This window comes from Podarcis vaucheri (assembly GCF_965113315.1).
Source record: "Podarcis vaucheri genome assembly, chromosome: 2".
Classification (NCBI taxonomy): domain Eukaryota; kingdom Metazoa; phylum Chordata; class Lepidosauria; order Squamata; family Lacertidae; genus Podarcis; species Podarcis vaucheri.
The window spans coordinates 42,478,796-42,499,944 of record NC_138760.1 but is presented as its reverse complement, the minus strand read 5'-3'; the positions used below and the strand labels follow the sequence as shown (position 1 = coordinate 42,499,944).

The 21,149-nt window shown below is 42.9% G+C and overlaps 2 protein-coding genes across 7 annotated transcripts in view; one reads left to right on the top strand and one right to left on the bottom strand.

Annotated features, from left to right (window-relative positions):
- LOC309521768 (olfactory receptor 2D2-like) overlaps positions 1-21,149 on the bottom strand; it is a 142,093-nt gene that overhangs the window by 34,789 nt on the left and 86,155 nt on the right. The gene's annotated exons all lie outside the window — the stretch shown is intronic.
- Positions 1-21,149, top strand: part of GAS7 (growth arrest specific 7) — a 151,123-nt gene that overhangs the window by 109,172 nt on the left and 20,802 nt on the right. For all 6 annotated transcript variants that reach the window (XM_082204149.1, XM_082204148.1, XM_082204151.1 and 3 more), the window contains exons 3-7: positions 3,076-3,153; positions 5,791-5,876; positions 11,380-11,433; positions 17,287-17,376; positions 19,250-19,365. In XM_082204149.1, coding sequence (XP_082060275.1) covers positions 3,076-3,153; positions 5,791-5,876; positions 11,380-11,433; positions 17,287-17,376; positions 19,250-19,365 — 424 coding nt within the window. The remainder of the gene's footprint in view (positions 1-3,075; positions 3,154-5,790; positions 5,877-11,379; positions 11,434-17,286; positions 17,377-19,249; positions 19,366-21,149) is intronic.

The window sequence follows — 21,149 nt, the reverse complement described above, 5'->3', positions numbered from 1 at the left end:
GCTGATGATATCAAAACTCATGTTTATCATATTAGATATGGAAGAGGCCTTAGCTTAGTGATAGTGTCACTGCATACATGTTTCTTCCCTGGCATTTTTAAATAAAAGGATTTGGGGCCCCAGAGAGCTGTTTCCAATCACGAGTACTATGTACTGGAGAGATTCATTGCTTTATTTATTTTACTGCTTTATAAAAATGCATTTATGCCATCTCTATGCCCCTGCCAAGGTGTACACTATTGAAGCATAGTACAGAAGCAATAGAATTATTGGTATAAAGCATCTCTTAATTAAATGTAAAGAAAAAGATGTGTGTAAAGAAAAAGATGTGTGTTATGTTCAAGCCTCGAGGGAAGTAAGAGGGACACAAAACAATATTGCTGTAGGTATTAAGGTAGCCTTGCTAGTAAACATCACTTTTTTAAAAAAGTTAAAATACTATGGGTATTATAAGGAAGAGGAGCAGAGGTGGAGAAACCACCGGCCGTGGAAGCTGAGCTGTCGCGTGTGATGGTGCCGAGTGGTTGTGCCACGTCGGAGGAGACAGGAATGTGGTGGCAACTCAGCTCCTCCCTCTCCTGCAGTGGAGGGGGAGCAGTCCCTGGCCCACGGTGGTGGAGGCAGGAAGAGGAGGAGCCACTAGTCATGGAAGCCAAGTTGCCATGTGATGCCCAGAGACCCTGCATGCAACGGTGTCACGCCTGATGTCTGGGCATTGCGTGACGTTGTTGTGCACGCACGGCCGGCCCATCCACCCCCATCTCATTTCCAAGTCAATGCTTCTGCAAGGAATTGATAAACTAGGATGGCAAACACATTATCACACTTGCAAGAGTGCAAAGAAGCAGTGATATCCCTGTAACTAATGCTGAGCTTTGAGAAGAAGCACCTGAATCCTGTGTCGCAACTGAGTGAGAACTCCCCAATTACCGTGCACACCTACATGCAACTATCAATTGCAAAGCGTTCTGATTTTTAAAGAAAGAATTACTACAGCATAAAATCAGTGGTACACAAATGAGAATGTTGTAATGGTATCACGAGGCAGCCTGCAGTGCAGTACCCTAAGCTGGCTTTGCGGGCTTCACAGATCGGCCATTGGCACAAATCCTTTAGTGAGGAAAGAGGAATGTGTAGAAAACAGAATAATCACGAAGGGTTATACAAAGAAAATTGGTAGGAAAGGGCAAAGAGGAGTTTAGGGGGTGTAGTGACAATCTGCCCCGGATGCCTGGTTTGTAGTTTCAGGTGTTGCTGCTGACCGCTTACCCCCACCCCAGCCCTGATGTCACATGTTTCCTTACCTTTGAAACCCTATTCTCGTGGGGTCTAGGTGAGGTTTGACCCATTAATGCCTTATTATTTTTTAATTTCTCCATGCTGCCTCCCTGTGCAATGTGTCCCACAGTGTAAGTTAACGTAGTTTCTGAGAATCGGCTTGAAAATTAGCTTGATGTGTTGCTTGCAGTGCCCCTTCTCACGTACTTCATGCTTGACCTGCACAGAGCCAGAATACAGAAGCTGTAGGCATTAGAGAAATCATTTTTCTACCTGCAGTCATAAAAAGAACACAGCACTGCATTGCTTGCAGCCCAGCAATTGTCTTTGCCTTGTCTGTGGTTTTGCCTCTAAGCAGAGCTAATTCAAAGTTACAGCACCACCTACCGTTGGAGATTATCATTTGAAAGTGGCTGCTGTGATTCCTTGTTTAACTCTTGCTTGTTGCCCAAATCTCCCCATGCATCATGAAAACCTGAAGGATGCAAAACCTAAAAGAGAATCTCCTTCCTTCCTTCCTTCCTTCCTTCCTTCCTTCCTTCCTTCCTTCCTTTTTTTTCTATGTTCATGCTGTATATCTAAATAGAAAAGTAAGAGACATTTACTCAATCTGCAATCCATTTGTTGAATGGATGCAATTCAGTGTAGGGGGGAAATACGTTCCGAATAAAAGGAGTCCAGGAGAAAAGAAATATGACTTCCAATGAACTTTGTGTGTACATCTCTTTTATACTGGCAGCAGCAGTGTACACTGAAAAACAGTCATTCTGTTAACCTCCAACATGTATTAAACCCTGATTGTAGTTACTTGTGGTGAAGGGAAGATAGATACTCTGTATGTGGTCAATCTGCTCTTTACTCTGCATATTCCATGGGTTGTAAAACAAAATTCAAGGCCTTGGCTCTGATGAATAGTGACTCAAATTAATGATCTGCTGCTGTGAGCCAAATGTAATGTTAACTGTTAAAGCCCTGTACAGCCAAGGGCCTGGATACTTGAGGAATCTCCTTTTCCCACCCATGGACCTGTCCATACATTGAGATCTTTAGAGAAGGCTCTCCTGGTTGTGTGCTACAGCCTCCCGAAGTTCACGCCATGGCATTCTGAAGAAACCTCTCCATAGTGGGGCCTAAATTATAGAATTCCCCTCACCTGTGAAAAAAAGGAGGGAGCACTTACGGATTTTCAGTGCCTACTAATGTCTTATCTGTTGACTTTGGGCAATTGATGGAAATTAGTACTGATCTTGAGGTCATAAGTTACCGTCTTCTGATTTTATTGCTGGAATTTCTTATTGTGTTTTTAATATGCCGATAGTATCACAGCCCTCTCTTGGATTTCTTCTAGCAATGAATAATGGATAATAAATACTTTAAATGAAATAAATGCAAATTAAGCCTCTTCTGATAATAAGGTTGCTGAGTATCATATAGGCACACCGAAATGGGACTTTCAGCTTTTCTGACTATCACAGACTGGGTGCTCCAGTTGTACACACCTGATAGGTATGAAACCACAGTGGTGTGTTGCTGTGGAGTGGCTTCCTCCAGTAAGTGTGAGGATTGCCCGAGGGGAAAGCTTCCAGCTGAGCACGCTCTTAAGTGATGCCATCTGAAAGGATTGCCCTTAAGTTGGGGAGCATTATATAAAGCAGCACAGAACAGGAGTTAACCATCTCTTATCTGATAAGGGTGGACATTTATTTGGTCCACTTTTGGGGGGGGGGCAGACAGGAAATCTTTCTTGTATATATTTGTGATTCTGACTGCACTCACATCAATGTTGTTTTTGAACAGAGACTACTTGGGAGCGGCCAAGCAGTGTGCCCGGGACACCAAAGAGCCCTGTGACACAGAAGAACTCCTTGCCTACAGGTAGGGGGCAAATTAGGCGGCGCGCATTAGATTTCCTGAAATAAACACACATACACTCTTCACGGTTTGCACCGAAGTGGCTAATATCTGTGACATCTCCATTGACTGGTATTTAAAGTGGTGCTTGGAGGGTAGTGCATGTTCAAGTTATGGCACATGAAGGACATGTTTTTTTCCCTATACTTCTGTGCGATCTCTCCTGGCTATCAACCATGTGCTTATATAAGTCTATGATGCTGATCTTTGAGAGCCAACTGCAGATTTTAGCAACGAGAAAGGCGAGGGGATGCTTCTAGATCAGTCATTAATTTCTTTCTACCATGCAATTCTGGTTTTGTTTTTACAAATGGTGTCACAGCATCCTATCCTTTCTGAGTAAGAGAATGGTAATAAACCCAAAGTCCCCTACAAAATGTGGTGGTGGGGGAGCCTGATAAGCTAAAATTGATGAATTACAGGTTGGCGGCTCGAATCCCCGCAACGGGGTGAGCTCCCGTTGCTCAGTCCCTGCTTCTGCCAACCTAGCAGTTTGAAAGCATGCCAGTGCAAGTAGATAAATAGGTACCGCTCTGGCAGAAAGGTAAACAGTGTTTCCATGTGCTGCTCTGGTTTCGCCAGAAGCAGCTTAGTCATACTGGCCACATGACCCGGAAAAACTGTCTGTGGAAGCGGACAAATGCCGGCTCCCTCAGCCTTTAAGGTGAGGTGAGCGCCGCAACCCCAGACTTGTTTGTGACTGGACTTAAAGGGTCCCTTTACCTTTACAGTAATATGAATGTACTAGAGGATGCTGTCCCCACCTGCTCTGCTTGCTAGCCCTTGGTCAATCCCCTTTACTAAGCCTCTTTCCCTGTCCCCACATTTTACCCAGTCCTTTGCTCAGCTTGCCCCAAACACACACCCCCCCCGTTCTGTCACAGCTTGTTAAATGTTTAACAGAGAGGTGGGTGCTTTACAGAGCCATTTGCCAAACCGCTCTCTGAAGTACCTCCCACCCTCTTTTAAATGTCACTCCAGATATTTGGAGGGGGGTAAAGTTTATTTCTATTTCATTTTATAATGTATATAAAACAGAGAGAACAATTATAACAACAGACAAAAAGTAAATGATGAAAAACGAAACTATAAAATAGGCACATAGAGTGAGTGGTTGTACATGAGTTAAAATAACAAAGTCCCAAGTAAAGACTATCAACTTTTATCAGATCATAAAAGTACAGTTCCAGATTTCCCAGGCTTGTGACGAGGGCTGCCTTGAAAATGACGGTTCCGCTGTATATGCCATAAAGGAATGCCAAATCATATAAAAAGTGTCTGGAGGTTCTAGTCCTTGTCAAAATCTCAAATTATGTCTGATTTTCTACATTACTGTATACCTATATTTCAGAGTGAGTAGTACCAAGCTCCCAGTGTAAGATTTTGAGCTGTTCTCCATTGAGTTGCATTTTCTATTTGTGCTGCCAAGACCAAATATTTTGGCAATATATTTACATTGGTATCATAAAAAATACTCAGTAACACAAAATTTGGACAACATACAATTGGTTCCTTAATAATATTCATCATTTCTGTCAGAAATAAATTCCAGAAATCTTGCACCAACTGGCAATTCCCACCATAAATGATAATACATACCAAGTTCATTGCATCTCCTCCAACAATAAGGTGATATAGAAGAAAACATTTTTTTGAGATTTGTAGAGGAGTGTCATACTACCTGTTAAGAGGTTTTCCATAAGTAAACTGTGAACAGATTTTAAGGGGCGCAATTCACAGATATTTTTTTCCCAGTCTTTGGGAAGAATTTGTGTGGCATCATCTACTCCCCATATCTTTTAAAGGGGTTCCATATATCCGTAAGCTATATTATGCAATATAGAATACAGTTTAGAGATTCATCCTTTCCACTCTCTACCCATTGTTTTCCCATGTTGTGTTAAGGCTCTCAGAGCTTTTGTTTTGTACATGTTCTTTTATAATACTCCAGAGATGTATAATGGCAGGGAAGAAGGCTCAGAGAATGGTTTGCCAAGCCATCCTTCTGCAGGGTCTTTTACCCGCCTTTAAACATTGCTCCTTCCTCATCTGCTCGCCTGACTCGCCACCACCCATGCTGCTTGCTTGTTCATTCGCCTGCCTGTTGTTCTGTCATCATGCTGTAGTTGGTATGACTGCCTATTGGCGGCTATGCAAACTACAGCGTGATGACAGTTTTACTTTCAAAAATATAGAGACATACTGAATTTTATTGCATAAATTACTTGAGATAATCAGATATTTCATTTAAAGTGGAGTTGCCTGACCTTGCTGCAGAGTTTACAGAGGCTCGTGTTTTTACATAAATAGTTGATCTATCTCAATAATGTCTTTGCAATTGATGTGTTCTAGTTGCTAAAATTGCTGCCTGCTTGCATGTATTTCTGCATAGATTGATCAATCGATATATTATGTATTTCTGCAGAGTGTGTTTCATGTAGACTTGTTGTATTTGTGGTGACATTTTGAATTATACATTTACACTTGGTCATGTATGCCAGGTAAATTACTTAATTTTGAAGAAGAGCCTCAGAGATGGTAAATCCATTTCCCCCCATCTTTTTGAATTACGCCAGCTTCTTCTGTACCTTTTCTTTACAGTGAATGGGTATCACATACCAGGAACTTTGGTACCCCAACTAGAACCAAGCCACATGAGTCTCCGCAAAGTCAGCAGTGACCCCCAGGTAAGCACAGGAAATATTCCTGGATGTAGATGAAGGCTTTTATTTTCTATGATTGTTTAGAAATAGTGCAGTGGGATGAAGGACTGAAAGCAGTCTTCGTTCACTTAGATGTGCAGCAGTGGTAGTTCAGTCTTTTAGTCCAAATTGTGCTGTGAACCTCAAAGTCCTTGTATTCCTGAACACACTCTCTCCCTCTCCCTCTCCTCCCCCCTCCCCTTCTATTTTTATCACTGGAAGGTCTTATTGATCTTTCTCAACTTTAGCCATCTGTGATCATTTTGTAGTATGGAGTTTTTTGGGCTAGGTATCCAACGTGCTTTCTTTTTTGCCAACATTGAATTGGAATTTGTTGCACTTCTTGTAGCTGTTTAAGTGAGCATCCTCTTGCTATTGTACCATGAGACACTATAATCAAGATGATTTTTATTATCCATGCATTCTTTCCTAAATCTTTGAAGATTAGAGCTATATTTCATAGCAATGCATTCCATGCTTTCTCAAAGTCTCCTTTACCCACTACATTACTGGAGAAAAAATCACCAACTTGTTAGAAGTTTTTTTGGTAGGGTTTTTTTTGCAGAAATATGTGAGTTAAATCTTAGGTCATAAACATTCTAGAGCTTTATTTTCCCACTCAGTTCAGATATGCTGAATATCTGTATAGCTCTACCCCTCTTGCCATTACTATATTATTGAAGTCTGCATTAAAGCCTGTTATGTAATTCGGGCTGCTTCCACACTGGTCACTTACTGTGGAACAACCATGCTTCGTTCACTCATTGTTTATGGGATGTCTGCATAACATAGTGATCAAACGTCATCTTCCCAAGTTTTCTCTATTCAGTTTCCATTTTGGGGGGATTGTTTTTTAAAAAAAACCTCAGAAAAATCTGGTTGTTTATTTGTTTGGGTTTTTTTATCACAATGTAAGCACTGTGCAACATATCCCATGTAGGTGATCCATCACACAGCTGTTCTGGCTTATACAGGCCAGTTACGGCCTTCATAGATTTTGTTCTAGCAATTTCCTTCTCCATAGTCTGTCTCATCTCTCTCGGAATCAGCTCTATCACTTTAACTGTTCCCTTCTCAAATAGCATTGCTTTTGTATTCCTTCCCTCTCTCCATAACCCTGCACATCCCAACTTGCAGTGCATCCCACACAATGGTCCCAATGAAAATTGCTACACACAAGATTTGGGGTTGGGGAAGGAGTGGCTTCCCACTCAGCTATAGAATGTTATTTGGATTCCAGACATTGCTGTCCCACCTACAGCGTAAAGCAGAACAGCACTGCTTGCATACTGCTTAATTGTCACCATCTGTAAGCACTCTTGGCTACTGATGCTTTTCCGCTGTCTAAGAAAATCTAGGGATTTACCTTAGCAAACAGCATTTGTAAAGTACAAGCTACTGTTCACTGTAGCTTCCAACAACTAATTAACATTATTTGGGGTCCTCTAGAAATCTAAGGCATGACAGCAGGGCATAGCTGAATTATGAAGGGTTAGCATGTTTGAGTGAATGCAGTGTTGAACCTGAGATCCAAATCTCTGTTAAGTCATTCATGTATGTTTAAATAAATCTGGTCATTTAAAGCCATGAGCTCGCAAAAGGACTTTGGCAAGATGCTGTTTCAAGCCTCAGTTTCTGTTCTGTAAAAAAGTTTATAATAGTCATAGTATAGCTGTGAGGCAAAGCATACTGCTACTCATAGAATATTGCTTTCTACCAGTTCTCTGTACTTTAAGGAATCACGTAGGCCAATTTCGCAAATGATGCTAAAATTGATTTTTGCATTTCTCCTCCCTCCCCCTCACTGATTTTTTTGCATTTCCTGTATCTGTACATTCAGTTTGAAAAACCACATTAAGTCTGGGTTGTTGTTTTAAAAAAACAAAAAACAGCTTTCTTCACTCTTATTCTACACTAAAGATGATTAAAAAATGTTCCTGGGCAGGGACTCACACATTTCTGTTCATCGCTTGATGACTGTAATATCAAGTATTTTCTTGTATTGTGCAAACAGCCATCGCAGATCAAACGGCACTTTCATATCTGCTGACATCATTTCAGCGCAATATGTTCCAGCTGTGTTTGCAGCTCATAACATTTATTTTGTTTTTATCCCACCCATCCTCCTGAGATTTGAATAAAAATGAGCACGTGCACAGCAGCTCTGTGCAGGGGGGCTGGGAAGACAAGATAGTGACTTGCTCAAGACAACCCAGGGAGGAATGTAGCTGGGCAGAGATTAGAACCTGCACCTTCCCTGTATAAACCCAATACTGGAGCCACTGCCATGAAGTCATTGAACTAGCCATTCCATGGGGAAGGGCTGTAGCCCAACGGTAGGGCATCTGCTCTGCATGCAGATGGCCCCAGGTTCAAGCCCCAGCATCTCCGGGTAGGGTTGGGGGAAAGACCCCCTACCAGAATCCTGGACAGTTGCTGCCGGTTAGTGAAGACAGTAGTGAGCTAGAATCTAGATGACCTAGAGGTGTGACTCTCTAGAGGTGTGAGAGCCAGTGTGGTGTAGTGGTTAAGAGCTGTAGACTCATAATCTGGGGAACCGGGTTCGCGTCTCCGCTCCTCCACATGCAGCTGCTGGGTGACCTTGGGTTAGTCACACTTCTCTCAGCCCTACTCACCTCACAGAGTGTTTGTTGTGGGGGAGGAAGGGAAAGGAGAATGTTAGCCGCTTTGAGACTCCTTCGGGTAGTGATAAAGCGGGATATCAAATCCAAACTCTTCTTCTTCTCTATAAGGCAGCTTCATGTGTTCCTATGGGTGAGATGTACGTGCATGTGTGAGAGAAGTTCACACAAAAGAAAACCTCTTAAGGGCTGACTAAAAAGTTTTGCAAAATGTCAGAGGAGATAGTGTGCATTGATAAGACAATTATTTGTTACGTGACCATAGTTCGGAAAATGTTTCTGCTTTCAGTTCACTGAGCCCTGCTTGAGTCAAGCAGGTCATATGTGAGAACATGGAAAACTTGGTTTTAAAAGCTCTGAGGACCTTGTAGACTCTGTGGGTGCTTTTTCCCTCTTCTTCTTCCCTGCTCATTCCCCTCACTTCCTCCCCTTAATGATGCCACCAGGAAAGAGGCGAAGAATAAAACTAGATTTTGCATCGTGTCTTCACAGTCTCTAAAATAAGCATATGGCTGGAGTGGGCACACCAAGAGAGTGATCTTCTGAAATATTCTCTTCCTCCCTTGCTCTCTCTGAGGCTGAGAAGCCAGTTCTAAATTGTTGACAAAGTTGTTCTCCTTTGCCCCTGTGAGTAGTTTGTTATCACACAGTAGTGTCTTTATGAAGAGAGGCAGAGGTAGTTGAGGAAGTAATTCACCTCTGCTTTTCCTAAGCGAGAGTATACAACACATATCCTGTAGTGTTGCATATCTCACTTTGGAAACTCTTGGACCTTGATCTGTAGGTGATTCTTGCATGAATCCACCTTGACCTGTGCTGCTGCTTCTTTGTAGTACTCTGGGTGGTCATCTGTTTTGAATACTGGATCAAGAGTATCTTTAAGATCCTACTGATCTTTTATAGTCTTACTTGAGGGCATGGCTGGTGGGTCCAGGGAACAGCTACTCTCTGACCTAATGGCTTTGCAGGTTCATAATTGGCTGCTTCAGCAGTTGTTGGGCAATAGGCCCGTAAATGAATCAGCAGCTTACAACACAGGTGAGTGCTCTTGTATTGGTTGTAGAGTGATCAGTGGGGAACCTACTGGGCCCCCTGGAAAGCATGGAGCTGAGTGAGACCAAGAATGCAGGAAAGTTGAAAGAATTTAAGATGTGCCAGTGTTAACCAAGAAAACTTGAGTGTTAGGAAGCTCAAGGACTTAAGATTTGCTACTGTGTCTAGCAGTTTATTATGAAAGTGCATTGTAGAGGGGAACTCCATAACACATTTCCCCCCCTTAAAGATCAGGCTCAGGGGAGTTACAAGCAGCATCATTTATTTTGGAGAGGGGATGGTGATTTAGAGTTCTTCATTACACAGTTCTTCTTTCCGCAGGTACTAGCGTCAGCTCTTCTTTTGCGGCTGGACCAATGCCAATCTGCTGTTTGGGGCATACTTTTTTTCTGCTATGCGTGGGCAACTAATGCTAACAAAGAGGGATATTTAAAAATTTATTTACTTGCCTTGTCAGCATGAGATTAGAACATCTGAGTGAAATGGACTCATTTTCATATTCTGGATCAGCAAGAAGCTTCCTTTGAGGGGTATTGAAGGATTCCGTTTCACATATGTGAGGATATTTTAAAGAACAATAGCAGCTGTCTGGGGGGGGGGGACATAAAGAGAAAGGCAAGAAGGCTTGTGTTCAAATTGCACCATAGCACGTATAGACTGGTTTCCGGAAGAGATGTCATAGCTGGTAGAAAATGGTGCCTAAAGAAAATGTGGCATTTCTAGATCTTTGGAGTTTTGCACATAAAAATTAAGGACACGTGGGGGGAACTGTTCTCTATCAGAGAGAGTTAAGGCAGAATAAAGTTGTTGTGCTATGTTTGTCCTTGTGGTACTTTTTTGTTACTCTGTGTAAAACTGGACAATGTGGCATAAATATTTCTTTGTGAGAGATAACCCTGGTAAGGACTACGAAGGACAAAACCCCCATAAATAAAAGCAATAAGGTTACAATGAATGGTGACGCAGGACATGTTCCATCATGTTGTTAACTGTTGCACAGTAGCCTCAGACAGAATGGCATGCCAAACAAACACTTTAAAATAGGTGGCTGCTGACTCCATGTGCACTATACTTCTGTTTTGGGTCATTCCATTCACTGTCAGTCTGATGCAGGTGGGTTTTTTGTTGTGTTGTTTTGATGCTTTTGCTAATTTGCAGATGGAGGCAGAAGGAAGCCTTGGGGATGCCTGCAGAGTGCTAGCAACAACACTGCAGAGACTTCCTCCTCACCTTGCTTCTTGAGTCCCGGCTTTTAAAGCTGGTGTGTGTGTGGGGGGGGGCAGTGGGGCGAGCGGATGAGATGTGTGTGCAGTTGCGATATGAACCTAGCAGCAAAGGAAGCCTTTGTGTACAGCAGCTGAACAGCATGCGAAACGTAAAGCAGAGCTTCGAATAACTCTTTTAGGCACAGTAGCTAAAGAGCCCTGCTTCGGAGTTGGCACGCAGTGGAAGAGTTAATTCCAAAGCTAGGCACTGATTGGAAGGGGAGGTGTCTCTGTGTTTCGGATGAATTATCTGGCTGTACAGAGCTCGTGTGCTGCTTCGTGAGCACAGTGCAGGAGCCTCCCATGCAAGAGTTGAACTGTGACACCTCTGGGGCATGGAAAGAGGCTAAGCCAGAAAGCAGGGCAGAAAGGGAATCTCCTCCAATTTGGCTGGCACAAAGCACTGAGCACCCCTGCTTCCCACACACGCACACACAAGCACACACATACACCTTCCAGTAACTCAGAATACATACCATGTCGGATGTGGAGTGCAGTTTTGACGATGCCTCTTGCCTCTCTCCTCAGAGTCCTGGGTCCCCCTCACCTACTCGAAAGCAGAACAAGGAGACCACGTTCACGGTAAGTAGAATCCCACCGTGAGGATCACCAGTCCAGTTGCTATGGTGATCTAGTCACCAGAGCAAGTAGCATTGCAGGGCAGGAGAGCCGTCAGTCCGTCTGTGTATGTGTTGGTGTGTTGAATCCGTGTGAAAGGGTCTGCCTCATGTTTTCCAGATGTAAACACGGTGCCTGCTTTCCACAGCAGTAGCTGCATTGAAGCCATTTTTAAAAGGCTGGAGCTAGCAGAGAGCCTGTTAAAGAGAGACAGGAAAGAAATGTCAGAAAGCAAAAGGAGAGGGTGGGGGCACTTCTTTCTGCTGTGATTTGTAAATTATAGTTGCAGCAGTGTTTCCTTTTGTTCAAAGTTGCTTCTGGGTAGATCAAGCAATTAATAGCCAATGAAGTCATCTTAAGAATGGAGTGTTCCTGTGGGCAGCACACACAATGATAAAAAGTTGACAGCGAGGGTCCCCCCCCCCCCAAGGCTGGCTTCCTTTGCAGCTTTGATGGATGACTGAAGGGGCTAAAGATCCATAGAAAGAAGAAGAATATTTTTTGAAAAGATGCCCCGTGAAGTTGTCGTAGTATGCACTTTGGCTGAGGTCGCGAACATGCTAGATATTTCTCAATAGGAGAGGATGAGATGCAAGCCTTTGAATCCTGGCAAACCTCTTTTGACTCTTTAAGTCCAGAAACTTATCCATTATTGCTCAGAAACCTGGCCCAGCCACCCGGGCTCCACGGTTAACAAAATATTTGATTTGATTGCAATGATTTAAGAGAGAGAGCGGGGGGTGGGGGACATTTCCCTGTGGAAGTGTGAGGTTCGCTCTTTTGCTAGCTACAGCAGTGGAAAGGAATTTGTTGAAACAACATGACACATCTCAGTGTGAATTAGAACACCGGGAGTGGTGGTGGAGAGAACATTAGGGGGACTGGAATATGAGGTGGTGATTAGTGTCAGTGCTGTTTTCTTTGTGACAGGATTGATGTTTGGTGCTGCCACTCAGTTTTCCCAGGTTTGAAATTTAGTTTGAATGTTTCATCAGTGTTTCCTCTGCCTCCCCCTTTCACGGTTTGGGTTCTCTAAAACGAGAGAGAAAACACAAGCAAAAACTGCTTATTTGGTATGGGTGTTGAACTTCAGGCAGGGTTTTTTTCCGGATTTTGCACTTTATGGAGTGGATCGCAAGAAATAATGCACTCTCTTAATGGCTTACACTTATTCTGAGTTGAAAGGGATGTAAAGCGATGTAAGGGATGTAAAGGGATGTAAAGTGTTTTTCTATATGGCCCATCTCATCCAAGTGGCAAATGGATTCAAATGTTGCATCTGCCATGCAGTGTCCCGACCACAGTGAAATTATTTTTTGGCAGAACCATGCCACTGAGCTTGACCTGGAGAGGCAGCAAAGAACACACACCTGCACGTACCACACCACAGGTTCTCTCCCACTCTTTTCCTCAAGCCCAGCTCTTGATTTTTGAGAAGGGATTTCTATTGGCTGTCACAAAGAGTTCGCTTAGAATCATAGCAGTGTAGAGTTGGAAAGGGACCCCAGGGGTCATCTGGTTCAAACCCCTACAGTGCAGGAAAATGCAGGCAGCCTATATGGGGATCGAACCCCCAACCCCATCACCATGCTCTAGCCAACTGAGTCAACTGGAGTTGCATCTTTCTTCTGAGAAATATGTTATGAAGTGCCCTTTTCAGCTGACTGAATTTACACATAATGCCAAACTTCAAGGACTGCTTGGTTCACTTCTCGCCTCCTCCTCTTCTGTCTTCCCCCTGCGCATCACAGTCTAGGACTTCTGTCTGTAGTTTAGAGGCCAACCAAAGTTGGTCTCAATGTTGGAAATGCCAAATTATGGTTTGTGCTTCCAGTAAAGCGGGATTACCAGATTTGCAGGACAGCACAATCAGTCATTTGACTTTTCTGACACCGAGGCAAACTGTTGTTTGTCAATAAACCTCAGTCAAAAGTCCTTCACAGCACATAGGAGTAGTCATAAGCTTGAGGGGCTCATTCCCGTTTCACCAAACTATGTGTGAACGCAGCCATTTTTCTCATGGGTAATATACAGAAGTTACTAGCTTTCTGGGGATAATGGGTGAGAGAGGAGAAATGTTGATTGTGTTTCACAACTGAAGTAATTTTTCTCAAAATTGGGTTCCCAGCTGTTGTTGGACTACAACTCCCATCATCCCTAGCTAGCAGAGCCAGTGGGATGATGGGAGCTGTTGTCCAACAATAGCTGGTGACTCAAGTTTGAGAGACACTGATCTAAAAAGATAGGCATGTAAGACCATTAAGTCCGAGGTCTAAAAATTACCTAGCTTCTTCCTGTGACACAAATGCTCCTTTATATGCTCCTCTTCCAGTTTTCTCTGCTGCAGCACACTTAAATGTCTGTCTCACATATACACTCCCAGTGCGGCATTTTCTCCTACAGCAGTTTGCATGAGAAATTGTGCTCTTAAAACTTGGTCACATCCAGTGGAAATACTCTGCTAAGAAGTTTTAGCAGAAATTCGAAACATCTGGAAATGTCTCCAAACCATGTTGTAGGCAAGTGATAATCCAACATGCAGCGACACCCTTCAGGTGCTAAAATATATATTTAAAAACCCTCTCTGCTGAAAATGAAGCAACTTGACCTTTCTGGCAATTGACAACCTCATGAGAGGCTTAGAGTTACATATGTTGGATGTGGTTCTTTGCATTCCAGTGTCTCATAACTTCTGTGATCCAATCCTACGACTTGAATGAAACACTCTTTCTTTTGTGTTACCATTGCAGTTTTCATGGATGTTCATTTTCCTCCCTGCCAAAAAATAAAATAAAAATTCTGCTTGAGCAACTCCAGTGCACTCTCTTGTTAGCATTACCAGCAAGGACACTTCTTTTTCTGTGGTGTTCCTATTCAGGTTATGACCAATTTCTGGCCACATTTGGATGATCATATCTATCCCTAAGGAAGCCAAGTTATGAGCAAGCCTCTTGCTCACACACCCAGCACCTTTGTTCCTTTTCAGTGAGCCACAATATAAACCAGGAAGTCTCTAAACTTAGTTTTTGGTTTTTATTCATTCTGGGAAACTCTGGTTACTAGCATTAGAACAAGCCAGGGTATTCAACTATGAATTGAAGTTTGTTTAATATCCTGGCTTGTTCCAAGGTTTTCCTGGTTCAGACTTAACAGGAAACTGTAGTTAGTTAGAAGCTTCCTCATTTAATTATAGCTTGTACCAGACGGAGGGGCAAGAAAGGAGGAAAAGGCTCATTCATATCTTGGTTTATTAAACCGATATACGATTGTCTGAGCAATTTCAGTCTTCATATTACAGTGGTGCCCCGCAAAAGTTCTTAACCCGAGGTACTTCTTCTGGGTTAGCGGAGTATGTAACCTGAAGTGTTTGTAACTCGAGGTGTTTGTAACCTGAGGTACCACTGTACCTTTGACTGTCCCAGTTGTCTGTTGGGCAGTGCCCGTTGCAAGTTCACACATGCCCCTAATCTGGATAGCTTTGTCTGGGCAATTGAGCCAATTAACACAAGTAGGTGACATGGGGCTGTTCACAGCGTCCCCACTCACAGTGTCCCCTTCCCTGCCTTACCATGTCCTTGGCCTTACTGTTTTGGTTGGGAATGGCGTGAATAAGGCTTCCATCTGTGTTCACTTGAACACGTGGCGCAGTTCAGGCGAACGCATGCAAATAGCCCCCTTTATACATTCTTCACTCTGCATGGGACAGTTGGAAACGGTGAAGCTGTGGCCAGTGCATGGGGTGATTATTGGGACTGGGATGGCATGTGCAGCCCCCTGCCTTCTGCTTGTATTAATATTTCTTGCATGGGTGTATTTAAAAAGCTTATTTTTTTTTTAAAAAAATTCTTATATACAGTGGTGCCTCGCAAGACGAAAAGAATCCGTTCTGTGATTCTCTTCGTCTAGCGGTTTTTTCGTCTTGCGAAGCAAGCCCATTGACGGATTAGCGGATTAGCACTATTAGTGGCTTTTAGCGGCTTATCTGCTGATCGGATCAGCTGATAAGCGGCTTAGCGGCTTAGAAAAAGGGGGGAAGGGGAAAAAACCAGCAGGAACTCGCAAGACATTGTCCCATAGGAAATTCGTTTTGCGAAGCACCTCCAAAACGGAAAACTCTTTCGTCTAGCGAGTTTTCCGTCTTGCGAGGCATTCGTCTTGCGGGGCACCACTGTATATGGAAGTAGGTTTGCTCATCCACCCAAGCCGTTGTGTGGTTCTATAGAAAGGAGACAAGTCTAACCTCTCCTCCACATTTCTGAGAACATTTAGTTAAAAACACATTTTTCTTTGAACTGTGTGTTCTTTACCCATCCATCTCCAACACTAGAGCAAGCATCTTTGTTTCAAAAAGAGAGAAGCAGGCTCTTCCTCTCCCCTGGCAGGAAAACGGTGACATTTGAACAATGCTTCCCCTCTTTTTCTTCTTCAATGAGTGAGGTTATTAAGGTACCCCACAACAGGACTGGGTTTAGTGCCACCATAGCAATAAGGAGATAGGCACCTGTACATTCTTGATTTTGTCCTGGTGTTATTAGGGGAATCACACACACGTGTCCCAAGTCCCCTTACAGGGCCAAGAGATTCATAGCTTAAAATAATTGTACACAATAACTTGATAATCTTTTCCCTCCCGATTTTTGTGAGCGCTTGCAGATTATATTTTAAATGTCCCCTACAGCTTCTTGATAGTGCTTTCTGTTTGTCAAGTACACTGTCAACAACACAGTAAGGGCATTTAAGGAGGTCTTTTTGGTCGCTCTCTAACTAGGAAGCTTCATCAAAGCTCAAGCCCACTAATCTCTCTAAACCGTTGAGAACTTTGCATTTTGGCATGCACTATAGTATCTATTTCTTGTCCCAAGATGAAGCAGTTGGATGGATTATAAATTTAAATAAATGCTTTCTGTCAGGCTTCATGAATTAAATTAGTGAATTATGGATCCAGAGAGGAATAATTTTCAGTTGCGCTTTTTAAAAAATATGCATTGAAGTGCAACATCTGAATATTAGTCTAATGATTTTATTATTAATCTGGTTTTCTCTCCATTAGCTTCACTGGGACTTTCTGTGTACTTCTGGCATAGGCTGTTGTGTAAAATTTGGTTTTCCATTTGTAAGATCCCTTAGGCAGCTTTAACTCATTTAATGACATCCGGTCCAAGTTAGAAATGGTTTTACCTAGAGCTGCTACTAGATTTCACCAAAAAGTGAAATGGTAAGGAAAACATGGAGGTTCCTATTTGGGTGAAACATTTGAGGAATTTCCACAGAGGCAAACATTTTTAGTGAAGTGGTTGCCTTTTGAATTTCATCACTAAAGTGAAATTGCAAGGCAAACATGAAGGTTCCTGTTTAAGAAGGAACATCCAAACAATTTTGAGGATAGTAAGATTTAAACTGCAATCCTAGCCCCACTTCCCTGACCATAAACCCCATTGGATTCAATGCATGCTTGGATTTGGGCTTAGAAGTAAGTCCAGGTAGACATACGTAGTATTGCACTTTTAGTCTAACAATAAGTACTGCACATTCTTAGTTTTATCCTCCCTCTTCTTTTAAATAAAAGAAGGAGGCATGCAGGGTTTGATGACCAGAGATCCTGTTTTGCTTAGAGTCTGCTTCCTAGATATTGCAGCGACTTTCAGCCACACAAAATCTCTTACATCTGCGTTCTATGACATCTCCTGGTTAAAGCGAGCATTACATTCAGCAAGAACCTAAGCCAGCTGTGTTGCATTTATGCAGCTTTTGTTTACATGCATCCATGTTCCTGAACTGCTTTGCACATCCAATGTATTCCTCTTTCCTTTTTGTCAGATAAACTGTGTGACGTTCCCCCACCCTGACGCAATGCCAGAGCAGCAGCTGCTGAAACCTTCTGAATGGAGCTACTGCGATTATTTCTGGGTAAGTGAGCAGCCACCCATATGCTCTTTACTGCAGCAACCGGGATTCATACAGTACGTAGCATATTGCTAAAATCTCTGTTGGCAAACATGGTTAAAATCCAAGCTTGGAAGGAGGTGCATAAGATGTTGGAGAAGTTGTTTCCCCACCTCCACAACCTAATTGGATTGCAGCCGTATTACGCAAGACTGGGTGACTACAATGGGCTCCTATGTTGAGTCATATTCTGGGGCTTGTAACCCCGGAAGCCAGCATCATACAAATCTGGGCAGCATGTATGTGCTCAAGCACCATCTTCCTGATTTGCTGCCATCCCACCTGGTCCTTCCCTCTACAAATCCATCGTGTTAAAGTATAGCCCAGGCATAGGCAAACTCAGCCCTCCAGATGTTTTGGGACTACAACTCCCATCATCCCTAGCAAGCAGAACCAGTGGTCAGGGATGATGGGAATTGTAGTCTCAAAACATCTGGAGGGCCAAGTTTGCCTGTGCCTGGTGTAGCCATTTCCCCCCTTTCTTATCTTAAGGAGCAAGACCTTTCCAGAAAGGGGTCTGGGGTCCCCAGGATGCTGGGATGAGCTCTCTTAATAAGTTGATTGTTGATTGGTTAGCCTGGAGAGCTGGATAGTAATAAGGTGGTAATAAATTATCTGAGTATGGACTTTAGCTTTGGATTACAGTACTGTATACACCTCCTTTAACTTTTGTAAAAAAAAAAATGGAGTAGATAAATTTTAGAGAAATAAGAGAATTCCCTGCAACTTCAAATGTAATGATAACTTTAGATGAGAATAGTATAAGGAACAAGATGGCCAAACTACTTACACTGGACAAAACTCACGAGTAATCATCACCTGAGAACCCACAGCCCAATTGGACTGGAGCCCTGTTCTGTAATAAGCATAATTCGGCTCCAACATGATTTGCTTCATTCAGACACAAATGGCTGAAAGGGGAAGGGGAATTTGCAAATATTATATAAGGGTTGGATGTAGTTTTCCTACAACTAGAATATTTGTGGTTGAGGGGCAGGTGTATTATTATTATTTTTTGTAAACAATAAAATTAGATGATTTAGACTTTCTTGATTAAAAAAATGTGGTTGTCTTCACAAAGAATGAGGGCAGAGGGGAGTTCAATTGAGTTCCATGCATCCGAGGAACCATTTTGTTTTCTCTTTTACAGTTCATGTGATATTTCCAAGTGCATGCAAAACGTTAGATATACAGCATCAGAATTCTCTTGCACAACTAGAGGTTGCCAGAAATGCAAATCTTGCAGCACCCACTGTGAAATATTGCCCTGCAGGGATAAAGAAGCAGTAGGGAAACAACAAATAAGTGGGGGAGGGAGAGAATGGATAGAAAAGAGGTAGGAACTGTCCCAGGGAGCAAGGCTTCTGTGGTAGGCCAGGAGGTATTCTGAGTAAGAGTCTGGGGAAGAGAAGCCTATATGCCAGTTTGCAAAAAAATATGTGGCTAGTTCTGACCTTGGTCATTTGTCCCTGCCACAAGCATGGGTTGTTTTCTCCCTTATATTAATACTGTCAATTCCTATTAACACAGAATCTGCTGCTGTTTAACTACCTGTTTCATATATGCCAGAGCAGCCCCTAGTGGCAATGATCTGGTATTTGCTGGAAATTCTGCTAGCTCTATTGAAGTTGTCTTTGAAGCTCTGCTAGCAACTGTTGTATTTGTTGCATTAGGCAAAAATATCCTGAATAGAATTGCCAGCTTGTGACTTGGGGGCGTTTGAGGTAATTCTTAGCCCACTTTCCGATATCTGCTGCGTGCCGGAGCTGCTAAGTGCTTTGGCACATCTTCTGACGCCTCTAGTGTGGCATATATTCTAACTGCACGTTTCCTTTAGACTGATAAGAAGGATCCTCAAGGAAACAGCACCGTCTCGGGATTTGAAATTCTTCTTCAGAAACAACTGAAAGGAAAGCAAATGCAAAAAGAGATGGCAGAATTTATTCGGGAAAGGTAACTTGGAAATTAACTCCTTCTTTCCTTGGTTTCTGTCTCCATTAGTGAGACACCTGCTTCCGTTAGTCCCTTAGTAAATAACTTGCTTTCGCTTGACAATCTTGACAATTGGGAAGGAGAATACTAGCATGAATGGGTTCCTTGGACTGTTCTGTCTTGACTACTTTATATTCCTACAGGCTACCAGCAGTATCTTATTCTCACTTTCATAAGCTCATTTATCTAAAGCTTTGCAAAAATGGTTTATCCAAACATGAACACACGGCAGTTATATTCTGCAAAAGGATCGACAGCTAACAAGTTTTTTAATCGGCATTTTGTATGGGGTTCTGGGCCAAATTCAGCAATTTGTGGCTATGTTAGCACCGTAGAAATGCTCAGTTTTAGAAACACATACGTTTATTTTTGTAAAATTCATGGTAAAATAATATATGATATCTGCTCTAGATGTTGTGGTTCACACAGAGAAGATGCTGTATGCCTGTAGAGTTACCTGCGCTCCTTCTCATGCTTTCTGACATGCACCTCTGCCCAACACTTGTCCACAAGCTTGTGTCACCATGGCAGCAACAACACTTCATGCTTACGGTATATCTGTCATAGGTGGTTCAAAATAAGTCAAGTGAGTTAGTGTGTATTTCTCAATAAGATGGTTTGAAATATTCAGTGGCTGCAGCTGTTATTTTTATAAATTCATGAACAGTAAGAAGCTATTGAAGTGATGTACATTAAGGTAATATGGGATACAATACCAAAGATACTGAGTCTGGCGCAATTAGTGCCAGCACCATCCGTTAAGAGTTTGGGTGTAATCTTCAACACCTCCCTTTCCACGGAGGTGCAGATTGCAGCTAGAACAAAGGCGGCATTTTTTTCATCTCCGCCAAGCTAAGCAGTTGGCTCCTTACCTCTCTCACCCTGACCTAGCCGCTGTGATCCAAGTGACGGTCAACTCAAGACTGGATTATTGTAACTCACTCTACGTGGGGCTGCCCTTGAGACTGACCCAGAAACTCCAGCGGGTGCAGAATGCCGCAGCGAGACTCCTTATGGGGTCTTCGCTGCGAGATCACATTCACCCGGTGCTATACCAGCTGCACTGGCTCCCGGTGGAGTACAGGATCAGGTTTAAGGTGCTGGTTTTAACCTTTAAAGCCCTATACAGCCTAGGACCCTCGTACCTATGGGACCGCCTCTCCTGGTATGTCCCACGGAGGACCTTAGGGTCTTCGAACAAAAACATCTTGGAGGTCCCAGGCCACAGGGAGGTTAGGCTGGCCTCAACCAGAGCCAGGGCTTTTTCGGCTGTGGCCCCGATCTGGTGGAACACTCTGTCACAAGAGACTAGGGCCCTGTGGGACTTGACATCTTTCTGCAGGGCCTGCAAGACAGAACTGTTCCACCAGGCCTTTGACCAAGGCACAGCCTGACCCCCTCCTTTGGTAATCCTCATAGAACTCTAGCCCAATGGTTGCCATTACGGTAATTTGATTCTGAATTGATTTTAGAATGAATTGATTTTAGAATGCTGTGTTTACTTTTACTGTTGTTAGCCACTCTGAGCCCTTCTTCGGCTGGGGAGGGCAGGATATAAATAAAATTTTATTTTATTATTAGTATTAAAAACAATATTCCAGTCAATATTCCAGTAAATGTTCCAGTAAATGACTGGGTCACACTTCAAGGAAAGTCTTATTAAATAAGAAGGCAGTAATAGCCACCCACACATCAAGTAGGTGCCTAATTTCAGCTGGCAACTAGTTCCAGAAGGGTCAGTTGAT